The following is a 25,079-nucleotide window of genomic DNA, read 5'->3' on the forward strand; positions in this document are numbered from 1 at the left end:
AGAAAACAAAGGGTTAAAAGGAAAGCCCGATGCATCTGAGTTTGTATGATCGCATCTAAAGTCCAGGAACGAAAAACACTAAGCGGGATAATTAATTGACCACTAAACATTAATTAATATAAAAAGAAGGGTTGGGGAACAAATAACACATTTTTCCACGGTTGTCATGCATTCGATGTAATAATATTACATGTGTAGGATAAAACTAGAAAATTTGGTATCCTAAAACACAAACAGACAATCCTTGAACTAAAAACACCCGATGCATGTCCGCAAAGATTCTTCCGTTCCTGCATCTGAGCAGTGGTTTAAGCTCCAAACTTTGCCTCGTAAACTTGTGGTTGCTGCAGCAGACACCGAAAGCCGATGAGAAACAAGATTGTTCATGAAACGAAACCAAAAGAAAAGGGTGCGGCAACGAGAAATCAACTTCACAGTTAACAGGGAGCGCCAGCTAACTAAGATCTACACTGCATCCTCAGTTTTGACGAAATTTTTAATTAAGAACAAAGTCAACTCAAACTTATTGTCAGAAAAGTTTCCGAGTGCTATAACAAAGAAGTCCAAGAAGAATACTTGATATCTTAAATTATCGGTACACACACACTCGTAAGATTGGATTGGAGTATTAAGGCCTCGTTTGGTGCATATATTGGCTCAGAATAGATAATTCTCCGATTTCAAGGAAAATTGAAGGTGGATTATTCATTTAAAGTGGATTAGAAGATTGGAATGGACAAGTTATCTTCCTAAGTAATACATCTTCTACCCTCTAGTGGGTCATAATTGCTTCATTTCTCCCGTAACATGCCTTGACATTAGAGAGATCCATTTCAATCCAATCCTTTGCACCAAACGAGCCCTTACATCTATTTTTTCAGATCCACACAGGAATTACCAAAAGCATACTTGACATCAGAAATGGAAAGTTACCAAAAACATACTTGACGTCAGAAAGGGAGAGGCATGTTACCATAAACAGGGCTGAAATCAGCCTTCCCGCAAACCATCTCAAATGCATTGCACGTTGAGCTGCAGCAGCTGCTTCCACAGCTTCAAACCGCAAGTACACGAAACCAGCACTGTTTCTGTATCCAAACAGAGCAAATTAGGAGAAGAAAGACTAATTCAGTTTTGAATTTACCTCCTGACATATCAAACACAACACATGTATGTAGAAACTAGCAGGAAAGAACTGCCTTTGTACTCTAAGTAGCTTTTCATATTATCAAACAAAATAAATATTGTAAATACAGAAGATTCTTTGTGTCTTAGCCAGGATTTTATAAAAATATTTCATCATTCAATGTGACAAATTATTTATTTTCTTGAAAAATATTCAACGTAACAAAAATTATATTAGTTCTCATTGTTACAAGGGTTTTGAGAATAGAGGCCTCTACCAAAAATTATTTATTCTCTTGAAATAGAGGCACCTACTAAAAATTATTTATATTTCCATGTATTTCAGATGGCTTTGCAGTGGGCTCCTTTCCGTTTCGATGCCTCTATTCTCAAACGGAACACCCGACCCTTGTTGAATTGGGTTGGGGTGAGAGTTGAACCTCCCTTGTCAGTTCTACTTTCCAATTTTCTCCACCCTGTAAGGTGAGACTGGTTGGAACTTGGGCCTCAACCTAACAACCCCCAACACAAACGGTGCCCATCCCCAAGTTTGCAAAGTATTTCATAACTATTAACAGCATCTTGCAATAATATTACACAAACAAGACATTCATATAATAATTGCATGCTTATTATTCATATTTAAGCACTTACTTGTCCACATAAATATGCTTCACCCGGCCATATTTTGAACATTCTTCTTCGACATCCTCTTTAATGTCTACATCAAAATCTGGCTCCCTCTGCAACATGATACTGAATTTTAGACTACAAACTCATTTAGGGAAGAGAGTGAACAATTATTGCAAAGAACACCGACCTCAGTGGCTGGATCAAACATATTCTTCAGTAGTAGACATTCGCTGGGGTTTCCAACGGGTTCATTGACTGCAACTGCTGCTGGAAGAATAGGAGCAGAGACTGCAGCTTGACCATTGATAGGCAACGTAACAGCTCGTTGATTAGGAGCTGCCCCATTCAGCCCAGGAACTCCAATAGACCCCGCAATACTGCCAAAAGGGAGGCAATCAGAAATAGGAAAACAAAATAATTACCAGAAACCAGTGAGGAAATATGGATGCGAACCTTGTGGCAATACCAGTGCGATCCAGCTTCTGCATTAGCAGTGCTCTAGATTGGGCATTTAAAGACTGCAAAGAAAAGCACTTAACATTAGAGAGGACGTTTCTTTTGTAAAAATTGGATTATTCAGTAATATGTATACATGCAAGTATATAATACTACATGCACAGTATTAGATATCTATGCAGTTAATAAAGACTCCAAGGGCTGACCTAAACCCTAGAGAGAGAGAGAGTGTGTGTGTGTGTGTGTAGAGTATTAGACATCAATAATAACCTATTTTTTCTAGGTGTGTCTTTAAGATTGGATACAATATTTTATAAGGGAATTGTTATTTGCACTCCAAAAATCTAATTGTGCACTCCAAACTTTCTATATTTAGAAAGAATACTCTTACGAGGAGTCAAAATTAAATTTTTGGAGTGGCAATACTAATTCCCTTTTGTAAATACTCTTTATCAATATATTTCACTCAAAATTTAGTCAACGCACTGATATTTTATTAATATTCACATTCATTTGACATTCAAATTTTTTTTCCTTTGAATATACATGAACGGAACATAATGAAAATTTTGAAACTCACCAAACCACCACCATCATCATCATCAAAGTCTGCAGATTTTGCTCCAGCCTCTTGAGATCCAACATGATCTGTAACAGATGAAACCTACACACAAAGTGTCAAATAAGTGTTCGCCATGATTCCTCACAAAAAATAGCTACCAAAGTTCTAGCTGCTGACAAGCAGCCACCATAGTAAACTAGGAACTTTAAATATTCAACTTCCCATCGTAACTTTTACAAAAAATACAAGCCTACCTTGATAGTTCGACCAGCAATCTCCAACTTTCCATTCAAACTTTGAGCTGCCTTTGCATGTTCTAGATGAGCAAACTATCAACATAACAAACAAATATATAAGCACCAACCAAACATAAAAATCATCTAAACATACAATGAGAAGTAAACACTGACTTGAACAAAGCCAAAACCCTTGCACTGTCCTGTCTCAAGATCAAGGGGAAGTTGCACAAGTTCCACTGGTCCAAATGGTTCAAAAATCTGAGCAGTCAACATAGAAATATATGGTTGTGAGAAAAAGAACTCAAAATATATAACAAAATATATAACAGAAATCAAAATCGGGAATACTATTTCCAACTGCTGTATAGTCCTAGTTTATAGCATGGTCTCCCTGACCCTGAGTACAGCATAAAATGTGATACTTCAATAAGCTTATCTATGATTCTACTCATGGTGTCTATAATAAATCCTACAGAATGACAGTTCATCATAGCCTAGCACTTCCTTGCTTACTTTCTTTTGTGTTTACTGTTGTGAAAGTATACATTTCTCATGTACACATATGTAGCCATCCAGTAGTTTACAAATATATATGTCAGCTTACATTTAAATACATAATTATATATAGGGTTTAGCACAACTAAGGCATGGCATTTTTTCCATGGGCCTGCCAAGAAAACCACCCAGGCTAGCCTACTAAGTTTTTAAAACATCAGTGTGTGTATGTGCGTGGGCGCATATTTAATCTATATATGTATATATGCACATAAGGGAGAAGTGAAAAGGCGAAACTTTCATAAACCCATGTAAAAACCCTTGGTTACTAAATTGCTAATAGACCACATATTTTAAGAGGGTAGATTCGTAAAAAATATTTTTAGATTAAAAAAGTAAAAGGTATTTAAGTATATAAATATAAACTGGGGAGTTACACCTCCCTCCTTTTCATTTGTTTTTTATTTGGTCTACTTCATCCCCTTATCCTTTACATATAAATATTTACTCTATAAAAACTTCATTCACACACACACACACATAAATATATATTAGAACATTAAACCTAGAAGAACTGAGCATAAATACCTCTCTAAGGTGAGTCTCAGTCATGTTAAAATGCAAGTTCCCCACATACAGTTTCCTATCAACCGCACCATATGGCCCAACAACGCCTGCAGCCCCACTCATGGCATTGGACTGAACAAGATTCTTTTCAGCTTCCGAAGGTTTCACCATTACAGGTTGCCCCAGAAGTAGTTGACCAGAGAGAGCTATAGCCATTGGCACAGACATTGCATCATAGAACTCAATATACCTGCAAATATCAACGGGCCTTTACAGTAAGTTTGATGGAATATACAATACCATAAGTATTCTAATCAAAACTTACAAAGCATATATCCAAGATATGTAGGGAAACAAAAACTCTAGGGCATAGAGCTCAAGCTGAATTTCTTTTGATGAATCTGATGACTCATAAAAGAAAATGTTAGCTCATCACAATAAAATAAAGAAAACAACAAATATTTCATTAAAAATTGATCTATTAATGAATACAAAAGAATAGGGCAGAATGGGGGGAAATTTGAAGCAAGTCTCTTCTAGTTCACTAGAAGCTACAAGTTTGATAATGAAGATCCGAATCACAAACAGTAAAATTACATGTACAAACATACATTATACATATATAATGTAGCCTTAACTAGGACTGGAAGATCACAGAGATGTCAACCAGACTGGGAGTTTATGAAACACTGGAACCAAGGGAAATGGAGATAAAACTCTCCACTGACCCTACCATGATAAATTTTACCAATTAAAAAAAATACTATCAAAAATAAATATCACCAAATGGAAGGACCATTAGATGAGAACTTTGAAAAGGTGCACTGGGATTCAGAATGGAGCCCTTATAGCACAAAACACGAAGACGAAGAAAGCAGGAAAGGATATAAAATAGGTTTCTGTCATCTACCTTGAGTACGCAGCATGAATTGATTAAACATGAGTGCAAAGTATTCCCACCATCCCTCATCATTATCGCATTGCTAGTTTATTAAAGAATACAGTTAAACTTGATTCTAAAAGGATGATATACTAACATCTATCTTACAAAGAACACACACATGTCTATGATACAGTTTCATTTAAATGCACATACCCAACTCCTTTTGACCGTCTAGAATTCCTGTCCATGATCAGGCGTACATCCCTCACCTGAAAGTGAAAGAAAAAGAATTAGACAGTGTCAGCTTACTTAGAAATTTATGTACTTGAAAGAAAATTGGCTTATACATAGGCTTCAGATATTGACACTGCATGATAGGACACCTAGTTTGGGGTGTCCATAAGATGCCCACATAGCTCATTCGTACATTTTCACTCACCCCACATACACAGAATGTTGAGAGAATAGAAACTCATTATATTAGTCGTAACTGAAGGCAGAGGAGCATGTACTGCAACAGGAAGCAAATGAATCTCAATAACATGCAATTTGAAGAGCGTCTATTGCAACAAGATTGAAGTTATTCTTAGATATGTAGAAGTAACCAGAATCATAATTCATGCAGGTGTCATAAAATGAGGAATAAAGGTACAAAATCCTGGTTACATCAAGTTTTCCTTAATTTAATAAGGAGTCTTAATAATTACTTTTAAAATGAAGAGCATTGTAGTAATTTTATTTTAAACTGACTTATGAATACTAACTTTTCTCTTTTTTTCTAACCAAAAAAAAGTTCTGTAATAGTTAAAACTCACACATGCATAGCATGTGTATGCTGCTACTATTATATAACATATTCCTAAGGAGAAGTAAGAAGAAAAAACATCTAATAATGTAAAAGAAAGAAAGAATGAATGGAGTTAAGCCAACCTTGCCCGCTTTTGAGAAGAATTCATAAACATCTCGTTCAGCTGCCTTCAGTGGCATCTGTCATCACCAGATTATTAACCAAACAAAAAATAGTCAAATATATTGCAAAATGAAAATCATAAGGTTCCAAAACTTCGGAAATTAGGTTCAATTAAAATTTTTAAATTGAACAAAAACTAACTTGATTTTAAAATTCTAACAATTGAAACGAACTCTCATGTGTCACATATTGTCGTGTTTTTTTAACCAGCTCATTTCTGACTATTTTCCTGTGGATGTGAACCATTAACAACATGTACTAAATATAATTTTCCAATCTGTAATCATATTACCAAAGCCATAAGTTCTTAGAAACCTTACAGAAGGAATTTGGCCTAAGAATTTATTGCAGATATAATAAACTTTCTGAAGAGCAAACCAGATACCTGGTAAGCAAAAACAGTTCTCTGATCCCTTTCCGGATCAGCTTCTGGCTCCACCGCTTCCTTTTTGTCTTTAAACCTCCTGCTATTTAAATGCCATTTGTCATGGTTCAATAATTTTAAACTTTATTATAATTAACCACTTTCAAATGAAATGTTTAAGTATTACTTCACATAAGCCAGACAAATCCATTAACAAAAGTATTTTGAGACATTTGGTATCAACGTTCAGTGACATTGTTGGACATAAAATAACAATGAAAGAAGAAATTATCCTATTCATCATTGTATTTCCAATTGTAATCTCTATTAGCAAGAATCTTGATAATTAAGTGAAACTACTGAGATACACAATATCCGGTGTACTAAATGAAATTGAATACATTCTTCATTACAAAAATCCAACATTTTCTCCAAAACAAAACAGTTAAGTCCGCAGCAAGTAATAATCAACAGTGAAAAAAGAAAAGGGTACAATGTCGATCTATAGGAAATAGTACCAATACCGAGCACAGAAAGACATGGAAAAAAAAATAACAATGAATAATCAGCCAAAAACTAAATTCCCTGAGACTATAACCAAACATTGTAGGAACAATGCATGATATGTTGTTCCCACAAAACAATTTACATTACCATGTAATATACAGATCCAAACACTAGCAACGACACCGATGAGCAACAAGTAGAAATACCGGAAACCAATAAAGGGATGAAACTACGAAACCAAACAAACATAAATTAATAAACTGAAGCATAAGCGCATCGTTCGTATGAGATTACCTGCTCTCCCTCAGCTCAAGCTCTCGTTCCCTTTCTCTAATTTCCCTCTCCCTATCACGCTCGGAGCGGCTCCTACTTCTGCGAGACCGCTCTTTATCTTCTCGGTCACTACTTCGGCGAGGCCTCTCTTTCTCTTCGCGGTCGGTGCGGCTTACGCTCCTCCTAGACCTCTCTTTCTCCTCTTTCTCTCTTCTGTGTCTGTCCTCCCTCTCTCTCTTATCTCTCCTCTCTCTTTCCTTTTCCTTCTCTCTTTCCCTCTCCTTATCCCTCTCCCTCCGCTCTCTTTCTCTCTCCTTGTCCTTATCCGTATCCTTCTCCTTGTCCTTGTCTCTGCTACTCCTCTCTCTGTCTCTCTCTCGCTCGCCGCGATCACGATCCCGTTCCTTATCCCTTTCGCTCTCTCGGTCCCTCTCCCTCCCAGTCCGATGGTGCCGATCCTTCTCGCGCCCGTTCTCGTGCTCAGCCTTTGACCTCTTACTGCTCTTCATATCGTCCTCCTCACCCCCCACCGAAACGACGTCGTCAACCTCTCTCTTCCTGTAGCTCTTCTCGGTGCCTTCCTTCTTCGTTTTCTTCTTCGGATCCCGCTCGTCGTTCTCCTGCACAGTCTTCTCCAGGTATTCGTACTCGTCGAAGTCCATCCTTAGCTCCAGAATTGCTCGCCAATCTTCTCCGAGCTAGGGTTTGTCGAAACCCTAGGTTTAGCACAAGGGGAAGAAATCAAACGGTGTAACTGTTTTGTAAAGTTTTGTAATTCCAAGGTTTTGGAAAGGATTTGGTTGGTCGCTGCTGCTGTTCTATAAATCTAATCTGGATTCTAAAAGGCCCAAGGGAGTCCGTACCATTTTTCTTTGGCAATGGGTCAAAGCCCAAAGTAGCCAATTTGGGCATTCATGTCGTAGTTGCTACAATTTTCGACCATTCAAATAGTGTCATGTGTCATTATTCATTAGTAAAATTCAATCAGTTTTTTTGTAAGATTCTTGAACATTCATGTAGTGCCACATGTCATTATCCAATCTTATAATTTTCTCATTTTTCTCCATAAAAAGCCTTCAAACCACTAGATGTACTCACACCAAGCCTCCTTCATCTCCCTACTCATCTTAATTCGTAGATTTTTACAAAACAAAAGTACTTTCAACAATGGATAACCTGAGAAGGTTGCATGAGAAAGAAGAACACAAAGACAAGGGAGAAGATAAACAACGAATAAGGAGACGTGCCCAACACCGAAGGCGTAGAGAAGCATCAACGCTTCAAGTGGTGCAAGTGATTGCAGCAGTCAGTCACCATAACCAAGAAGCAAGTGGCTTAAGCATTGGTCGTGCACCCAAACTGAGGTAGGGAAACCTAAGGTGAGAATCTGTTGCAAGGTTACTTTATTCCAAATTGTTTTTACCCGGCAAGTTATTTTCGTAGAGGATTTAGGATACGACCATAGTTGTTTAACAAAATCATGGTTGCTATTTCCAACCTTGACAATTAATTTGAACAAAAGAAGAATGCTGCGAATAATTTAGGTCTTCTTCTTGTGCAAAAGATCACGGCTGCCTTGCAAATGCTTACATATGGGGCATCTGTAGATGTGATTGATGAGATACCGAGGATTGGAGAATCCACTATTCTTGTGTCCCGTAATAGGTTCCGCATCACAATCGAATATTCATATACCACATAGTACCTTCATCGACCCACACCAGCAAACCTCAGAAAGCTGAGGGTCGAGGTTTTCCTAGCATGATTGGAAGTATTGACTGTATGCATTGGCAATGGAAAAATTGCCCAAGTTCATGGAAGTATTGACCAAAATACATGCATTCGTAGGGTCAATGATTTTAGAGCGATTGCATCATTTGATACATGGTTTTGGTATGCATTCTTAGGTGTTCCAGGAACTCAAAATGAATGAAATGTTCTTGATCAATTACCTATTTTCAACGACGTGTTGAGGGGAGAGTCGCCTCAAATTACGTATGAAATCTACGGTACTGTGTACTCGGGGGCGTACTATATAGCTGACGGAATTTATCCCTGGTGGTCCACTTTTATCAAGACATCAACAAATCCACATATAGCAAAGGAAAAAACCTTTGCAGCAAAGCAAGAGGGGTCCAAGAAGGATGTGGAGAGGTGTTTTGGTATACTTTAAGCTCGTTTGCCAATCATTAGAGCGGCTACTCGACTGTGGAATGATGGGGCACTTCGAAGCACCATGATGATGTACATCGTCCTCCATAACATGATTGTGGAAGATAAGTATAATTACGGCGAAGAAGATTTGGACAAAGATACGATGAATAATTCAAAAGCTAGAATTCATCAAGCCCATGACAGCACTGAAGAACATGCCCATCACGATCTTATAGAATGAGATCGACATTACCACAACATGATCATTTAGTGTTACCACACCATACATTCGAATTACATCAACAAATAATGTTATCATGACTTGATTGAGCACATGTGGGCTTTGAAACTTGCTCAAAACATGTTACAACTCGTACCTAAAAATATTGTATTTTATTCTCGAGTAATTTGATGACCAAAATGCCCCTAGTTAGGTATTTTGATTAAATTATCGAGCCTCGTTGTCAAATTTTAAGTTCTTATACCTTCTTAGTTCTTTAATTAGTTTCATATACACGAAGGTGTAGGCGAAGACGAAATTGAATTCGGAGTTACAAGAGTTGAGTTTTAATTCACATTTTAAAGGGGCAAAATGTAAAAAAAAATATAACCAGGAAATGAACATTGCATTGTAGTGTCTGAATCAAAATGTTACAAGAAAAAAAAAAAAAAAAAAAAAAAAAAAAAAAAAGAAGAAGAAGAAGAAGAAGAAATGGACACTGCATTACAGTGTCTGAATCCAAATGTAAAAATAACGTAAAAACAAAACCAGAAAACAGACACTGCAGTGCCTAAATCAAAATGTAAGGAGAGAGAAAAACAAGAAATGGACACTATATTGCAGTGTTTGAATCCAAATGTAAAAATAGAACCAAGAAACGGACACTACATCGTAGTGTCTGAATCCAAATGTAAAAATCAAGAGTCGCACAATGAGTCATGAAAAAAAGGGAATAAGGAAACGAACACTACAACGCAACGTCTAAATCAAAATGTAAAAACAGAATCAGGAAATAGACACAGAAACACAGTGTCTAAATTCGTATTGACTTATTCCAAAATATGGAAATATAAGAAAGCGTATGTTAGACTTGTCAATTGAAGTGGGTGACAGCTAAGAGTTTGTCAGACTTGTCAGTTAAAATGAGTAACAGCTGTAATGAGATATTTTGTAATTTTTGTTTTATTTTAAATGCATTTAAGTATCATAATGCATGATTGTCACATCCCGGCCTAGGCCCTCCACAACTCGGGTTCGACTCCATCGTAACACGATATTGTCTGCTTTGGGCCCCTACAACACCCTCACGGTTTTCTTTATGGGAACTCACACGAGAACTTTCAAGTGGATCACCCATCCTAAGATTGCTCTCACGCGAACTCACTTAACTTCGGAGTTCCTACGGAACCCGAAGCAAGCGAGCTTCCAAAAGGCCTCGTGCTAGGTAGAGATGGGAATATACATATAAGACTTACAGGATCCACTCCTATAGGCGATGTGGGATGTAACAATCCACCCCCCTTAGGGGCCTAACGTCCTCGTTGGCATACTTCCCGCCAGGGATTGGCTCTAATACCAAATTGTTACATCCCCGCCCGGACCCCCCACATCCCGGCCTTGACTCCACCGTAACACAATATTGTCCGCTTTGGGCCCATACCACACCCTCACGGTTTTGTTTCTCGAAACTCACACGAGAACTTCCTAGTGAATCACCCATCCTGGGATTGCCCTCACTCGAACTCGCTTAACTTCGGAGTTCCTACGGAACCAAAAGTCAGTGAGCTCTCAAAAGATCTCGTGCTAGGTAGAGATGTGAATATACATATAAGGCTTACAGGATCCACTCCCCTGAAAGATGTGGGATGTAATAATGATTAACCTATTTATAATTAACATAAATATTATTAATATATTGTAACTTTTTATTGATTTTATACAAAAACACCCTTATTTTAATATAGAATATCGATTGTAATAAAAACATTGAAAAAAAAAACCCAACTCTTTTTCCTTTTTTTAGGGTGAATTACCAATTTAGTTCCTGAATTATCATTCAAGCGAATTTAGGTCCCTAACTATATTTTCAGAAAAATCATTCATTGAATTATAAAAATCTATCAATTACATCCCTAATATTATATTCAAAACTATTATATTCAAATTTTCGTCAATTTAAGTCACATTACTTGCATGTGATACACATTGGAGAGTAGATTGACAATTTTCATAAAAAAATAGTATATGAAGTTAACTTTGGAGGGTAAATTAGTCATTAGATTCACAACTTATATGAAATGTTAAGGGCTTATAAGCAAGAAGATGACGGTATTACACTTTAAAGCGTGTCAAGTAACTTAAGTTAAAAAAATTGGATAAAATAACTTTGATATGATAATACAAATGAAATTAGCAATTTTTAATGAATTTAGAAACTTATTTTACTGAAAAATAAATTCAAGAAACTAATTTCCCCATGTGATAATTCAGGAACTAAATCAACACTTCACCTTTTTTTTATATAATTATTTTACAATTTCTTAATAGAGGTGTGCTATCCACACACCCTTTATTACTTCTCACACAAAAAATGTGTAGATATCACACCCCTTCTTTGTTTTTTTTTTTCTTTTTTTTAGTACATCGATATTTTTACCTAGTCTCAGTTAGGCTAAACCAGACAATGGACAATCTAATTTAATATCAAATTCATCATCCACGAGATTCGAACCTAAGACCTCTCACTTCTAAGCGAAGAGGAATACCATCAGACCATAGTACTCAGTGGCATCACACCCCTCTTAATAAACACACTTTAACCCATAAACTTTTCAACCTATAATCATTTGACTTCGTCCTCCTTCCCACCCCTCTCCCACCAACGGCCGGATTTTTCATCCGCCTATGAAAAAGGTCGCATGAGTTAAGAGTGGTGATCACAAATGAATTCATTTTCCACAAGTGCAAACATAGAAGGTCACATGAAAGTTCCAATTTTACCAAACTACAAATAAAAACCAATAGCTACCATCATCATGAACAAAACGCAGCAATCGCTGCCAACTGGAAATGGAGGAAATCTTCGAAGATCAACGATGCTTCGTGATGAGAAAATTATATACAACAGGAATGATGTTCAGTCTCCAGCGTTTTTCGTAAACATCAAACATACATCATTGATACAAATGCACCTCCAAATGTGAGTATAACTATAGAACTGGCAAGAGCATAATATTTCTTCGTAAAGCCTGCCACTATGAACAACCTAATCTCAAACATTCCTGCAAACAGAGAAGACTAAGACGTATAATAGAAGTCGTACAATTACCAGGAACGCCTTTGTTTGATGCAATCACTTTATTCTGTTCAAAGGGATCTTCTCGTTCTGCTGGGCAATCCTTTGTTGAGGAGAAATGATTTGGGGCATTGTCATACCCCCAGACACAATGATCTCTGGATGATTGGCAGAAGGAAAAATGTAAGAGCAATCTAATGATAGTTCAAAACTTAAATGTTTGGTACCAAAAGTTTTTGCATTGATGCATTCTTTTAATCCACTACACATTAGGAAGGCAAATTTTAAGTCAAAAGCGAACATGCAACTGCACGCTTACATCTGTTAATTATAGGTTGACTACCTACTTAAGTACTACTGCAACAACAATCTGAAGAGGATCCAAAAGTTCAATGTTTGGTAGTTTTAACGCTGATCCATTCAGTTACACCAGTACACACTACTGACACTAGGAAGGGAAACCTTAAGTCAACAGCAGACATACAACTTCCCACATGCATCTGTTAATTATAGGCCGACTACCTACTTAAGTACTGCTGAACACAAACTACGTATGAATTGGTAGACGGTCTATCCAAAAATTAAAATGGGGATAATGCATGTTTGATATCCATTGGCATGCAGATTAGATTTTCTATAAGGGGATAAATTGGGAACATAATGCAACATTTTTTTAACATCATCAAAATTTCCAATAAATTATAATGAAACATGATTAAAGTTTCATTTTCTAGAGGGTGTGTGGAAGATCTTGGACCTCTCCACCCACCGCCAATTGGTTTTGGGTTAGACGCTCACATTCTAACTAATATGATTAATCAAATAGGTCAGACTAACATGATTAATCAAATAGGTCAGGTTGGGGTAACTAATGTATGGTGTGAGCTCTAAATGACACGACAAGGGACCCAAGAACAAGAATTGCCATCCCTGACTCTATGTAAGGCCCTTCTTTGGCCTGACGTAGGGAACAAAAGAAAAAAAACATACCTATGCCTTCTCGGATAGACAAATTTGGTCTTATGATCTCTGTGGAGTTAACAAGAAATATATCGCCTATGTATAGATGATTTGTTGGGACAAACACACTACACAACTCTTCATCTTCATTATCTCTCTGCAGTAAAAACCAACAGGTGAACAAAAGATTAGTGTTAGTTTGACGAATCAAACTCAAAGATACTGCACTAAGTGGCTGGTGTCACAAAGGCCACCTAAAGCTGACTTTTTATGTTGGGAACAAGGCAAGAGGATTCTTCTAGGATGATGCTGGGCACCATTTTCTTTGATGTCAATTTGATATAAAAAAAAGGAGAAGAGTAAATTGGAGCAATGGTCCCTGAACTGTGATTGAATTGTAGCTTTTGTCCCTGAATTAATAATCCATTACAATTGGCATCGAGGCTCAGTGCTCCACAATATTTCAAATTCAGATGCCAATTGTAATTTAAGGATCAAAGCTGCAATTCAATCATAATTCATGGACTAATGCTCCAATTTTCTCTGAGAAAGAAAACAGAAGAGATGTGAAAAAGTAAAACTAGATCCATATATCATTATCCTCAATCTGTATGTAAATTGTCTGAAATTCTAACTATAGGCTATAGAGGCAATCCCATAATAATTAAATAATCAAATAATAATAGTCATAAGTACTGAACTAAAAGAGTCAAACCCTAAGAATTAAAACCCCATGTTCATATAAATAAAACAAACAAATGACCCGCAATTTCCAATCACAAATTCCTAATATCTGAAAACTAAATCAAACAAATCGAACTTCTATCCATGCGTCTACACAAAATATGAGTTTTCTTTCTGCATTGCCATTATCTAAGGACGAAATCCAGCAATCTTTCAAGGATCCAAGGAAAATCAAAGAAACAGGAATCAAGGCATACAGGACAATGGATACTAGAGGTTGCAAACAATAAATTTCAACTGCCGCTGAATCACAAATGCCATGTCCAACCCATGCTCTCTCACTGCTCAATTAATTGGTTGGTATCAAAGAGAGATACAATTTATTCTGGTCTTCATCACAATTGAATTAAACAATTATAAATGTTCAAGCTTTGTGTCTTATTCTTATATGCCAAAAACCTAATCCAACAACACACTAAAGTAATGGATGTGGCCTTTTCTACAAAAGTTCAGGGGGGGGGAGGGAAAACACAACACTTCGCTTAGATGGACTCAAGAATGAGTAATAAAGAAATTTGCAAGAAAGAGAACCTGAAGGGTGACTGTTGATGTAATAAATACATAAAAGCATAAGAAAGAGAACCTGAAGGGTGACTGTTGATGTAATAAATCCAAAAGCATATTCACCAACACGTGGGTGACGAATAATTGCCACCTCTTTAAAAGCTGTAGTATTTTGGTCTGCAAGAAAAAAGGAGCTCTAAGCCTGAAATACCAATTTAAAGTATATTTACACAATTACATTGTTTGAATAGTAGAAATTTTTTTCATCCCTCGACAGCCGTCAAGAGCTAGCACTGATTTTAAAGAAATATACAATGTATTTAAACGAATACATGTGTATTTTACTTTATTTTATCTTTTCAGGACGACTAAAAGAGTATCTAATATCCATAAGATGGCAAAAAAAAAGTTGGCTAAACATGGACAATCCGAAAATGTTATTATGTTTACATTGATATTTAATATATCATTGTTTTTTTGGGAGCTTTAACGAAAAGGGCTTCGGCCAACAAATATTTAACCAAAAACTATCCTAAAATGTTATTTAACCAAAAGGGCTCAAAGTTTAATACAAAACCATCGAAAACTATTATCCACAGGTCAAACTTACAAGCCCAACCCGCTACAAATCTACACTTCCATAAATATCCCTAAATGATTCAATATTGACCTGACTCTTCACCAACCTCAACCCAGCACGATTCCCCCATTTCAAAAACAACTAAATCAAAGTTGAAAAAGGAAGCATTCATCGGAACAAAGCCGCTGAAACAAGTTCAAAGAAATTTAATGGCAGAAACCGGTGAAAAAGTGTCTAGGAAAAAAAAAAAAAAAAACCAAAACATAAAACTGTTTCTGGAGAACTCAAAACTAACACTGTTTCTGAAAAAAAAAAAAAATCAGATATAGTGTTTGTTTTGTCTGTGCACAAACAAACACTGTATCTGGAAAGAAAAGAATCAAAATCTAGAAACAGTTACTTAAATTCCAGAAACAGTCTATGCTTTAACCTTTGACCGTTTCTTTTCTTTCATGCATCAATTGATTATATTTAAGAAACAGGGTGCTTATTTTGCTTTGAATCCAAATACAGTGAATTTCACTATTTATTTTCTAGTTTACATTTAAGAAACAGTATGTCTATTTCATTTGGATCCAGAAACAGTTTATTTTTACAGTCCAGAAACAGTGACCCGCCGTTATTATTGAATAGCATGCAGATCTCAAATATATTTTTTGGAGAAACAAATGATGAACTCCATTTACGAAGACAAATTAAAAAACAATACCTCAAATACACTATAAATAATAACGACGATCACATTTCGACGAAATAATACAAAATATAAATTAAATAGCATGAGGATCTATATTTTTGTTTCAAAGAAAAAGAAGAAGTTCTGCAAAACAACAATGAACTCCATTAATGACGAAAGTCTGGAACTCAACCTAAAAAAGTTAGGGGTAAAATCAACAAATCATAATTTATTATAGTTGGGCCATTTTTAGTTGGACTACTTTAATATGAGCCTTGTACTAATTATTAAACAAAACTTATAACATGGTTTTTTATTAGAACTAAAACTTTTCAAGTCTTTTTCATTAGTTTTCCATTTTTTATTTTTTGTTTAAACTTTTCTGCTAGTTCTTTCAGTAGCTAAGTTGAATATGTTAACACATACGAGAACAAGAGATCAACCTAGCATAACCCCCAATCGCCAAGCTCGGTTCATATGAATACCAAATAAATGCTACCAAAGTAGATGCTTATCGGTGAGAGAATTACCAGAATTTGGCAGACCAAAAATCATTCAAAGGAAGACAATGTCATTGATATAGTCAGGAAATTTCATACTTAATGTGAAAAAAAAAAAAACAGAAAACCCAAACAGTTAAGAGTCCTTGAAGCCTTGGAGAAGAAATAAGTAATAATATGTAACCCAAATTTTTGTGTATTTGATTAATGGAAGTCAATAACAGCTTGTTACAAATCTAAATAAAGGAAAACATTTCAGCGGAGGATGCAAATATTTCAGATTTCCAATATCTCGTAAACACTGGCACATGATTTCTAAGGCCTTGCTTTATATAGTTTAGACACTCCTCAATTCACTTCAGAATCTTCTGCAGGAAACGTTATCACCATCTAACATATGGCAAAGAGACATTGCATTTTCTATTGAAGTTGCGGGGTGCAATAAAACCGGTCTATTTCTGGATTCATATTCATAGTTAGAGCATTTAATGTTTTTTATTTAATTTTTTTTTTTTTTTGAAAGGAGTTTTTTATTTAAAATTGAACATGAAAATGTTGTATTCGTTTGTCTCCTTCGTGAAAGATGGAAAAATTCCCATATTACAACAAGCTGGGATTGATTCTTTTTAAATTTTAATATATAATCCTCTTTTCAATTTTCTTGGTAAGCTGGTACTGGGTACATGATTTCAGTGTAATTACAGCCCTGCTAAATATAACTTCATACAACAATATATAAGCTAGGATGTTGTTTGTACAAGTTCTTGTTCATATATCCCTTCACACAACAGTATATAATATATGCAGTCCCCAAGCTTTTACAGATAATAACTGTTACCTGGAGAAACTGCAGCACTAATTTGTTTGGAGGCGGAGTAGATATGCTTAACAAAAGGCATTCTCTTTATGATCCATTCTCCGACTGAGAAAACAGTGGCACCCATCCATGATGAAACAAAGACGCCAACAAAGAATACAAACAATAAGGATGTGACAAATCCAAGTCCTGCAAAAAAAAAAAAAAAGCGCTTTGAGCGACGCATTAAAGCAGAATATGAGCTGAAGTCAAAATTTAGAGACTACACATTTAGTGAATATATATAATATAAAAAAACTTTGAGATTCAAGCTTATTTCAATAAAAGATGCAGCAGACTTCTGAATTGAAAAAACCAACCATTTTCAAAAGTTCAGTTGTAAGATTATAATGTGACACAAAAAAAGAACCCCCATAACAAGTCATATATCCCAGTCAATGTCAAGTGACAAGCCCAAGAAACCCCTATCTTCCCCACTAGATGAAAAGTCAGGGCGAACTACCAAGGTGAGTTAGAACAAGTAATCCGAATTTAGAAATCAGAAGGAGATCTTAGAAAACAAGAGGTACCAGGTCTGATTATAAGAAAATATAGGAGCTCAGAATAAGAAGTCAGAGAACAAATAGATAGACCGAAGAAAAATCTAGTACAGAAGGGGAGATCAGGGTTTAGAATATAGAGATAATTTCATTCATCAATCAAGTGTGACTATATTAAATTACAAAGAACATGTTCTTATTTTTAATACCTAATCTTTCTAAGAACAGGAAAGTAATCCTTACTAGAAACAGGGAAAAATAATAAAAAGGAAACAAATAAACTATGAAATCTGTATTAAAACTAATTTGGCTTTACAAATTAAAACCTTCAGTTTTATACAACCGCAATTGTTCCTACAACACTGAAGCTCCACAATTAACTGAATGCTGTTTGCCATGCATGAAATTTGAACAATGGGCTTGATCAAATATTAAAAGTTCCTATGGCAGTAGACAAGCAAATATTGAGTCTAAGTAATCACCTTTGCACTTTCTAAAACCTGCTGTATTATCTTCTGCCAACTTTGCCACCTTAAAAAGGAACATCCAAGTTCTCAGTTAAAGCAAATGCAACAATTTTGCATTGCTTTGAGGGGTTTTTTTTTTTTTTTTTTTTTTTTTTTTTTTTTTCCTTTCTTTTTCTTTTTCTTTTTCTTATGGAGGAGTCAAGTTAAAATTCAATAAATTAGTCTTTCTACCTTTTTATGTAGTGAATGAAATTTAGCCTGCAAATTCTTTGTGTTTGAGTCTCTCTATGTTACAATATTAATTAAGGTGATGCTAGGGAGACCACATTTCATAAACCATCTCCCTAATAGAGGCAGGGTCCACAATACACATAGGTCCCAACCATTATCCTCACGTTTTCCTCATTTTATAAGAGGAGGCTTTCAACAAAGGAAACTAGTAATTCATTAAGAACATACCGAAGATGTCGATGCCAAGCTGAGCATAGAGTGGACTAAAGAAACCATCAACAAACTGAATAAACCACCATGTAACAAAGAATGTAACAGCAACAGGAAAAAGCACCACACTGCAAGCAATTCAAGACACGGCTAGGCTTAAGAAATCATGAGAAAATGATTGAGAATTGCACCTAAGAGCAGGTAAAATTCTCACCATCCAGTCATAAACTTCTTTGAGACCCAACTTTGGAGAACAAAGCAGCAAGCCTGAAAATGATTGGACACAAACATCACATGTTGAACAAGATATCACTTTGATTCTTACATTTAAATTACAAAAATCTCAAATTGCGAAAACGATTGTCTAGGTGGACAATGGAACTAGAGCAGGTTCCTTAAGGCGGGTGCATTTGGTTTGTTTATGAACTAAATATCCTAATTATAACGACATTAACGGTCCAAATGGAGGGAAGGATTTGAAATGAGGGAATTAAATTTGAACCCATTTCAGCTTAATTGGACTTTAAGCGGCCATTTGATTCTGGACAAGGACTGGATTGGGCTATTTAGCACCCATTTGAGCCTACCAACATGGAAACATTTGTAGTTAATGAATTTAACTACAAATCCAACATCGTAAAACAATCTGGAAATTAGAGCAACTTGGAATACAATGTCAAGCATTTGATCCGTAGATTTGGATGAGCAAAGAATGGAGGGCGGAGATTGAATCAGACCTTACGAGTAGAGGAATTGGGGGAGGGAGGGGGAGACTTGGCTGGATCTTCGGGATCCGGACCACCATTCTCCGCTTGACTCAGAGGAATCGACGTCGATTCTTGATCTTCGGCCATTTTGCCGAGAAGGAGAGAGAGAGCTCGAAACTTGGCTGAGAATTCGGGAGGGAGGGAAGCGTTGATGATTCCGAGGGAGATGATGATGTGTTGCGTCGGTTGGAAGGTGTAATTGTGCAGACTTGGATGTTAAGCATAATTTACAATTGCAAATGGAGCACTGCCATCTGCTATGTGACGCGTGTCATTTGACCCGTTTTCTTCTTTTTCATTTCTATTAATTTTTGGGCCAAATTTTACATACCCATCCAAGGGCGAAAGGAAATCGAGTTCCCGTGCGAGCAGCATCTAGGCCACAGGCAAGCTCATTTTTTTCACTAAAAGCAATAAAATATGAAAATGAATCAAATATAAACCTGCATGGTTGGAGATGAAAAAATTCATCCCTAACTTCAAACTCTAAGATGTGATTTTAAAATGACATAACTTCATACCATTCAAACTCTAAAAGTTTCACAGTCCAACCTTACTCTATAATTGAAACTCCAAAACAGATTATTCCGTTTATATTTTATACTTTTCCAAAACAAAAATTATATACTTGTTATGATATTGTTGACTCTAAAAATTACAAAACCTACGTGGCGCGCAGGCCGAGTAATTAATAAGCTAACTACGTCTTTCGGTTGAGTGCGGGGCGTGCCAACTCGTCGGCCGAGCTCGGCCGAGGAGTAAAATTTATTGATGTCGCGTTGAGTGCGTTATTGACTTCTCTATCTTGCGATTGCAACCGAGGAAGGAACACTCTCGGTCTCTGGGTTTTATAGCTTGAAGACAAGGCTACTAATTCTGCGGAGTTCACAAATCGTCGGGGCCCGATTCGGTCACTGTGATTATATTCGTAAAAGTATAAGTACGTCGAATCAAGACCAAACTGTATGGGCACAAGTACTCAAACGTGATGTATGTCTTGATGGTAAATGTAGTTCGGCCGTCGGAATGCCGAACCCTGAAACTTACTTGCGAGTATCTAATCATAAAATCACTCGGCGTCCAGTACGCCGAGCAACACAATTTGTAACACCTGACTACGCCGAGAAGGCTAGCAAGGTGACCTCTACCAATAAGGGTTCAAAAAAACCCTTCTCGGTCGAGACTTAGATAGGTAATCGGTCAGCTTCGAAGCAGTGCTGTTTATCCAAACTGAAGGTGCTTTTCGGTCGGCTGATTTTGCGGCAGCAGTGCTGTTTATCCAAACTGAAGGTGCTCGCCGGGTGCCTCCACAGTGCTGTTTATCCAAACTGAAGGTATGTCGGCAGGAAAGAAAAGGAAAAATCTCAAGGTGTTTGAGAGGTTTTGCGCAGGGCAATTGTATGCTGGATCGAAGGTCCTTTCTCGTTGCATGATTTCTTGTATTTATAGCACCTCATTCCTTGAATTGCATCTTTATCTGGATTGGGAGTCCTTGTCCTGTTTCAACTCTACCTCAAACAAACCTACTCCTACTAGGTTTTGAATTTTCCCTCTTTCGAGGCTTTATTCTTTGCCGGCCGGGAATCCTGGTCGCTCCAGGACTTCCTCGCCCCTTTGATGTTTATCTGGACTACTCCTTTGGATAGCACTCGACCGACCCTACCAACTGGCCCGGGACTTATTTACCCGGCCCATAGTACTTGACACACCCTTGGGCCGAGCGCAACCTGCTGCTCGGCCTAACAATATTATTTTGGGCCGAAACAGATATACATTGTGTAATTGTGTAAATTCTAAATAAAGACAAATTAGGAATCCTTGAGATCTAGAAGAGCTTTTCTATTAAACTTTGTATTACTTGCAGAGCAAGTTTCTCTCCTCTTTATTACTATAAAATTCCTCAAGCCCTTTTCTCCATCCTCTTCTCTATGTCGTGCACCCCCTCCCTTTCCCTCAGTTAAATATAGGCTACAACGAGTTATCAGCACACTCTTGACGTTACTAAAGCTAATTCATCCATCTTCAATCAGGGAAGTATTATGTTTCAATTATTCTTAGTTGATTAAATTTTGATTTTGTTGAATTCATATACTATTATTGATTCAATTTACTTTTATTGTGTTGAACATGATACAAGCCTTAAAGATGAAAAGCTGAAATCCTGAGAATGAACCCTTACAAATCAGCTGATAAATATCATCACGCAATCCAGGTTCTTCTAAAATCTTGATATTTTTTTCAGCCTTGATTGTATGAACTTTCACCATAATGCATAACCCAACTTTACGTTTTACGAATTTTATATTTTAAATAAATTGTTTATGTATTGTTCATAATTTTGCAATTATGTGAATTGATGTTGTGAATTGAATTGAAAAAAAAAACAAAAAAAAAAGAAAACTAACGAAAAGTCCAAAAAAACTTCCCTTTTAATGAAAAGCTCTTTTTTAAAAGGTATAGTGAATAGTACCAAGGAAAGGTATAAATGTGGTTTTTCATTAAAATTAAACAGTACTGTGAGTGTTTTGTCAAACCTTCCAAAGGTTTTAAACCTAGCAAGCTGCGGCTTAAAGCCGCCAGCCACCAACAGCTTGAGCCACTGGAGCCGCGAGCTGCGAATCAAGCTGGAGCACAGTAGCTCCCTTGGAACCCAGAACGGCGTTGTCACCCCTAACCCTCGCATGCAGCGAGGACACCCTATTGGTCCAACCTAACACCCTATTGGGCCTGGCTTCATCTCGGGCCGCAGCAAATTAAAAAAAAATGTTTTTTTCTCTTTGGGCCCACGTGCAATTGCTTGTTGTTGTCTTTCAGTTCGTCCTGTGATACCAGCCTGCAAAGGCTTTGGGTTTGTGCATTTCGAAGCATAGGATCGCCCTCCACGTGGGTTTCAGTATCCTGCCCACTTCGTCGGGCCTGCCTCCTGCAGCCCAGCTCGACCTGTACCTAATCCCAGTCTAATCTTTGGGCCTCAGCTTCACGGTTTTTTGTTTTTCCAGCCCACATGGGCTTTTGGTTCAATTTTTGGGACACTAAAATTCCAAGGCCTGATTTTGAGGCAAAAGTATGTTTTATTACTTTTAACCCATCACTTCTTATTGGTCCAAAGCTTAATAACAAAAGATTATGAATTCATGGAATTATTGTTGTAGGCCGGCCTACATGCATTTATTTGTTGCATATTTTTCAGTTGTTTGTAGGTATGATGAATCTACAGTTCATAATTCCGAATTCGAAGTTTTTCGGAAAAGTGTCATAAAACCTAAAGTTTCTTAACATGCACTACTTATGTAGAGACCTGAAGTTATCCAGAATTAATTCGTTTAAACCAAACCATGTCTTAAGAACTCGAATGTTCTAACTTGGATGCTTATGGAGATACCAAAGCACCAATCACAATCTTGTCCCCTCTATTCAACAAAATGTCGAACCGTAAAAAGTTTGATTTCCCTTATTTGGACATTTCGAACAAAAACTACTTTATGTGAATACAAAATGTGACACTCCGCTTGACTAGAAGACCTGTGAAATCATTGTAGCCAACTCTAGTGTAGAAGAGCTGAATAAGCATCCGTCATGATCTTCATTCGAAGACTTATGCCTGAAGTATTACAAATAGATGTACCTTACTGACAAGGATTCCATGGCTCTTTGACTCACTTATGCAGACCATTCCAATCATAAAAGATGATCACTTGCCCGAAGCAAGACATAATCGAGACCTTTACGTCCATGAATAGGTACAATTTTGAAGTTTATGGAATCTGATTAAACTTCAACCAAAGAAATTTTTTTTTTCTTGTCCTTACATGTCTCTAAATTGCTCATAAAGTAGTAGTGTATAAAGGGAAAGTTTCCAAATTCTCGGTTTTGATTACTACCACACCTGTGAGAGAAAAGTATCTCAGTGATTCGACTGGTAGGTAATAAATGATGTAAACCCAGTTTCAACTGGAATCTACCAAATGGTGGTACCTTGCTTCGGCAAAGGATGTACCCGACATTAATGCTTTGCCTCCGTAGAGGTGCACTAAAAGGTATGCTTTGCTTTGGCAAAGGTGTATCGAACAAACCCTCTTCACCTTCAGCTGAAACCTCCCAAAACCAAGTCTAAGTCCGGTCTGACTAAGAATCCTGACTAGTTCAATAGTCTGAAAGTCATGAGCTATTGGTATTCTGGTCTTTTTTGCCACCCTTAAGTGCCACGTGTTTAGGCCTAGAAAGTTATGGTCCAACATATACTATCCAATGTGATTCTCATGTTTATATGTTACCTTGAATGTGATTTCGAGCATACTTTCATAATTATGTCCTCTGGCCAAATATTCTTTATCAATATCATAGAGTATTCTCTCTCAATGTTTTGAAGGTTAGAGATCCCTTATTGTACATTCAAATGCATCCATGACTTGGTAGCTTAACCCAAAGATGCTGTTGACACACTCACACATTGATTAAGAACCTAACCTCAAGTCAACTATGATATCTCAGGTCAAATGACTACTTTGTATTATATTAACTAGTGAGTTCTCATATGACATGAGTATGAGAAGTCCTAGTTGATCGCGTTCAGTATACTTATTCTCTATTGGGCTCCTATATACTTGTCTTATTGTCATTCACACCACTGACTCAAGATCAGTCATTCTCAGGAGATAAGACATAGTATGTACTGATTATCCAGATTGTCAAAGCCCAATTAGCAATCCTATGATCATGGGCATTTAGGATATGTCCATGAAAGAGAAAGGTATCATGAATCTAACGTCTTTAGATTACATTATCTTAGTAACATATATTCATTAGACTTATTATTAACGTGTATAAGATTTAATGAGACAACTTTAAACAACAATCTTTGCCTTTAGATTGAACTGAAATAGTTAATATGTGAAATGTTTGTAACGTATTATTCCATGATTAGCTTTAAAGCATATTTCCAACATTATTCTCACTAAGGACATGTATCCCAAGACACCAAGTGAGAAAGATGAGATGGCGCATATTCCGTATGTGTCAGCCGTAAAGAGTCTCATGTATGTTATGCTATGTACAAGGTCAGACGTATGCTTTGTCGTTGGAATTGTAAGCAGGTTCCAATCAAACCCAGGGCGTTAGCATAGGACAGCCGTAAAGGCAATCCTTAAGTACGTGGGAAAAACTAAGGATATGATGCTAATGTATGGAGGAAATGTTGAAGGAAATTGCTAGACAAATGTTACATTGATTTTGACCACTTAGGATCTTCAAAGCATAAGTCCACATCGGGATGTGTCTTCACTTTGAATGGAGGAGTTGTCAAGCTGAAGGAGCCATAAGTAGATATGCATTGCACTTTCGACCATAGAAGCAAAATACTATGATGCTCTAGATGTTAGTCATGGGGCTATTTGGATCAAGAAGTTTGCCATTGAACTTGGAGTAGTTCCTACCATTGAGTCACTAGTACCTTTATATTGTGACAACATGGGTCAATAGCTCAACCCAAGGAACCAAGGTTTCATAAATCATCCATGTACATCAAAAGCTTTATCACAAGATTAGAGAATTTGTGAAAAAG

At 36.7% G+C, this 25,079-nt stretch overlaps 2 protein-coding genes across 3 annotated transcripts; both read right to left on the minus strand.

Moving 5' to 3' along the window:
- Positions 1-88: 88 nt before the first annotated feature.
- On the minus strand, positions 89-7,876 carry LOC125476158 (RNA-binding protein 39-like). 2 transcript variants are annotated; one of them, XM_048581886.1, is made up of 13 exons: positions 7,096-7,876; positions 6,316-6,394; positions 5,891-5,947; positions 5,174-5,229; positions 4,099-4,327; positions 3,187-3,273; positions 3,031-3,105; positions 2,795-2,878; positions 2,212-2,276; positions 1,946-2,135; positions 1,780-1,868; positions 974-1,088; positions 89-344 (listed from the first exon to the last, which is right to left on the minus strand). In XM_048581886.1, the coding sequence occupies exons 1-13, from the start codon at positions 7,734-7,736 to the stop codon at positions 309-311; spliced, it is 1,803 nt and encodes a 600-aa protein (XP_048437843.1). In that variant the 5' UTR covers positions 7,737-7,876; the 3' UTR covers positions 89-308. The 2 variants fall into 2 exon arrangements, with proteins under 2 accessions (XP_048437843.1, XP_048437842.1); XM_048581885.1 differs by having other exon boundaries at positions 6,316-6,397.
- Positions 7,877-12,159: 4,283 nt separating this feature from the next.
- LOC103961817 (protein LIKE COV 2) lies at positions 12,160-19,762 on the minus strand. The gene is made up of 7 exons (XM_048581887.1): positions 19,490-19,762; positions 18,967-19,019; positions 18,771-18,880; positions 17,327-17,494; positions 14,812-14,909; positions 13,515-13,641; positions 12,160-12,682 (listed from the first exon to the last, which is right to left on the minus strand). Exons 1-7 carry the CDS (start codon positions 19,604-19,606, stop codon positions 12,582-12,584), a joined length of 774 nt encoding a protein of 257 aa, XP_048437844.1. The 5' UTR covers positions 19,607-19,762; the 3' UTR covers positions 12,160-12,581.
- Positions 19,763-25,079: the final 5,317 nt, after the last annotated feature.

This window comes from the organism of the source record quoted next, unplaced genomic scaffold, assembly GCF_019419815.1.
Source record: "Pyrus x bretschneideri cultivar Hongxiangsu unplaced genomic scaffold, Pyrus_bretschneideri_v1 Contig18, whole genome shotgun sequence".
Classification (NCBI taxonomy): Eukaryota; Viridiplantae; Streptophyta; class Magnoliopsida; order Rosales; family Rosaceae; genus Pyrus; species Pyrus x bretschneideri.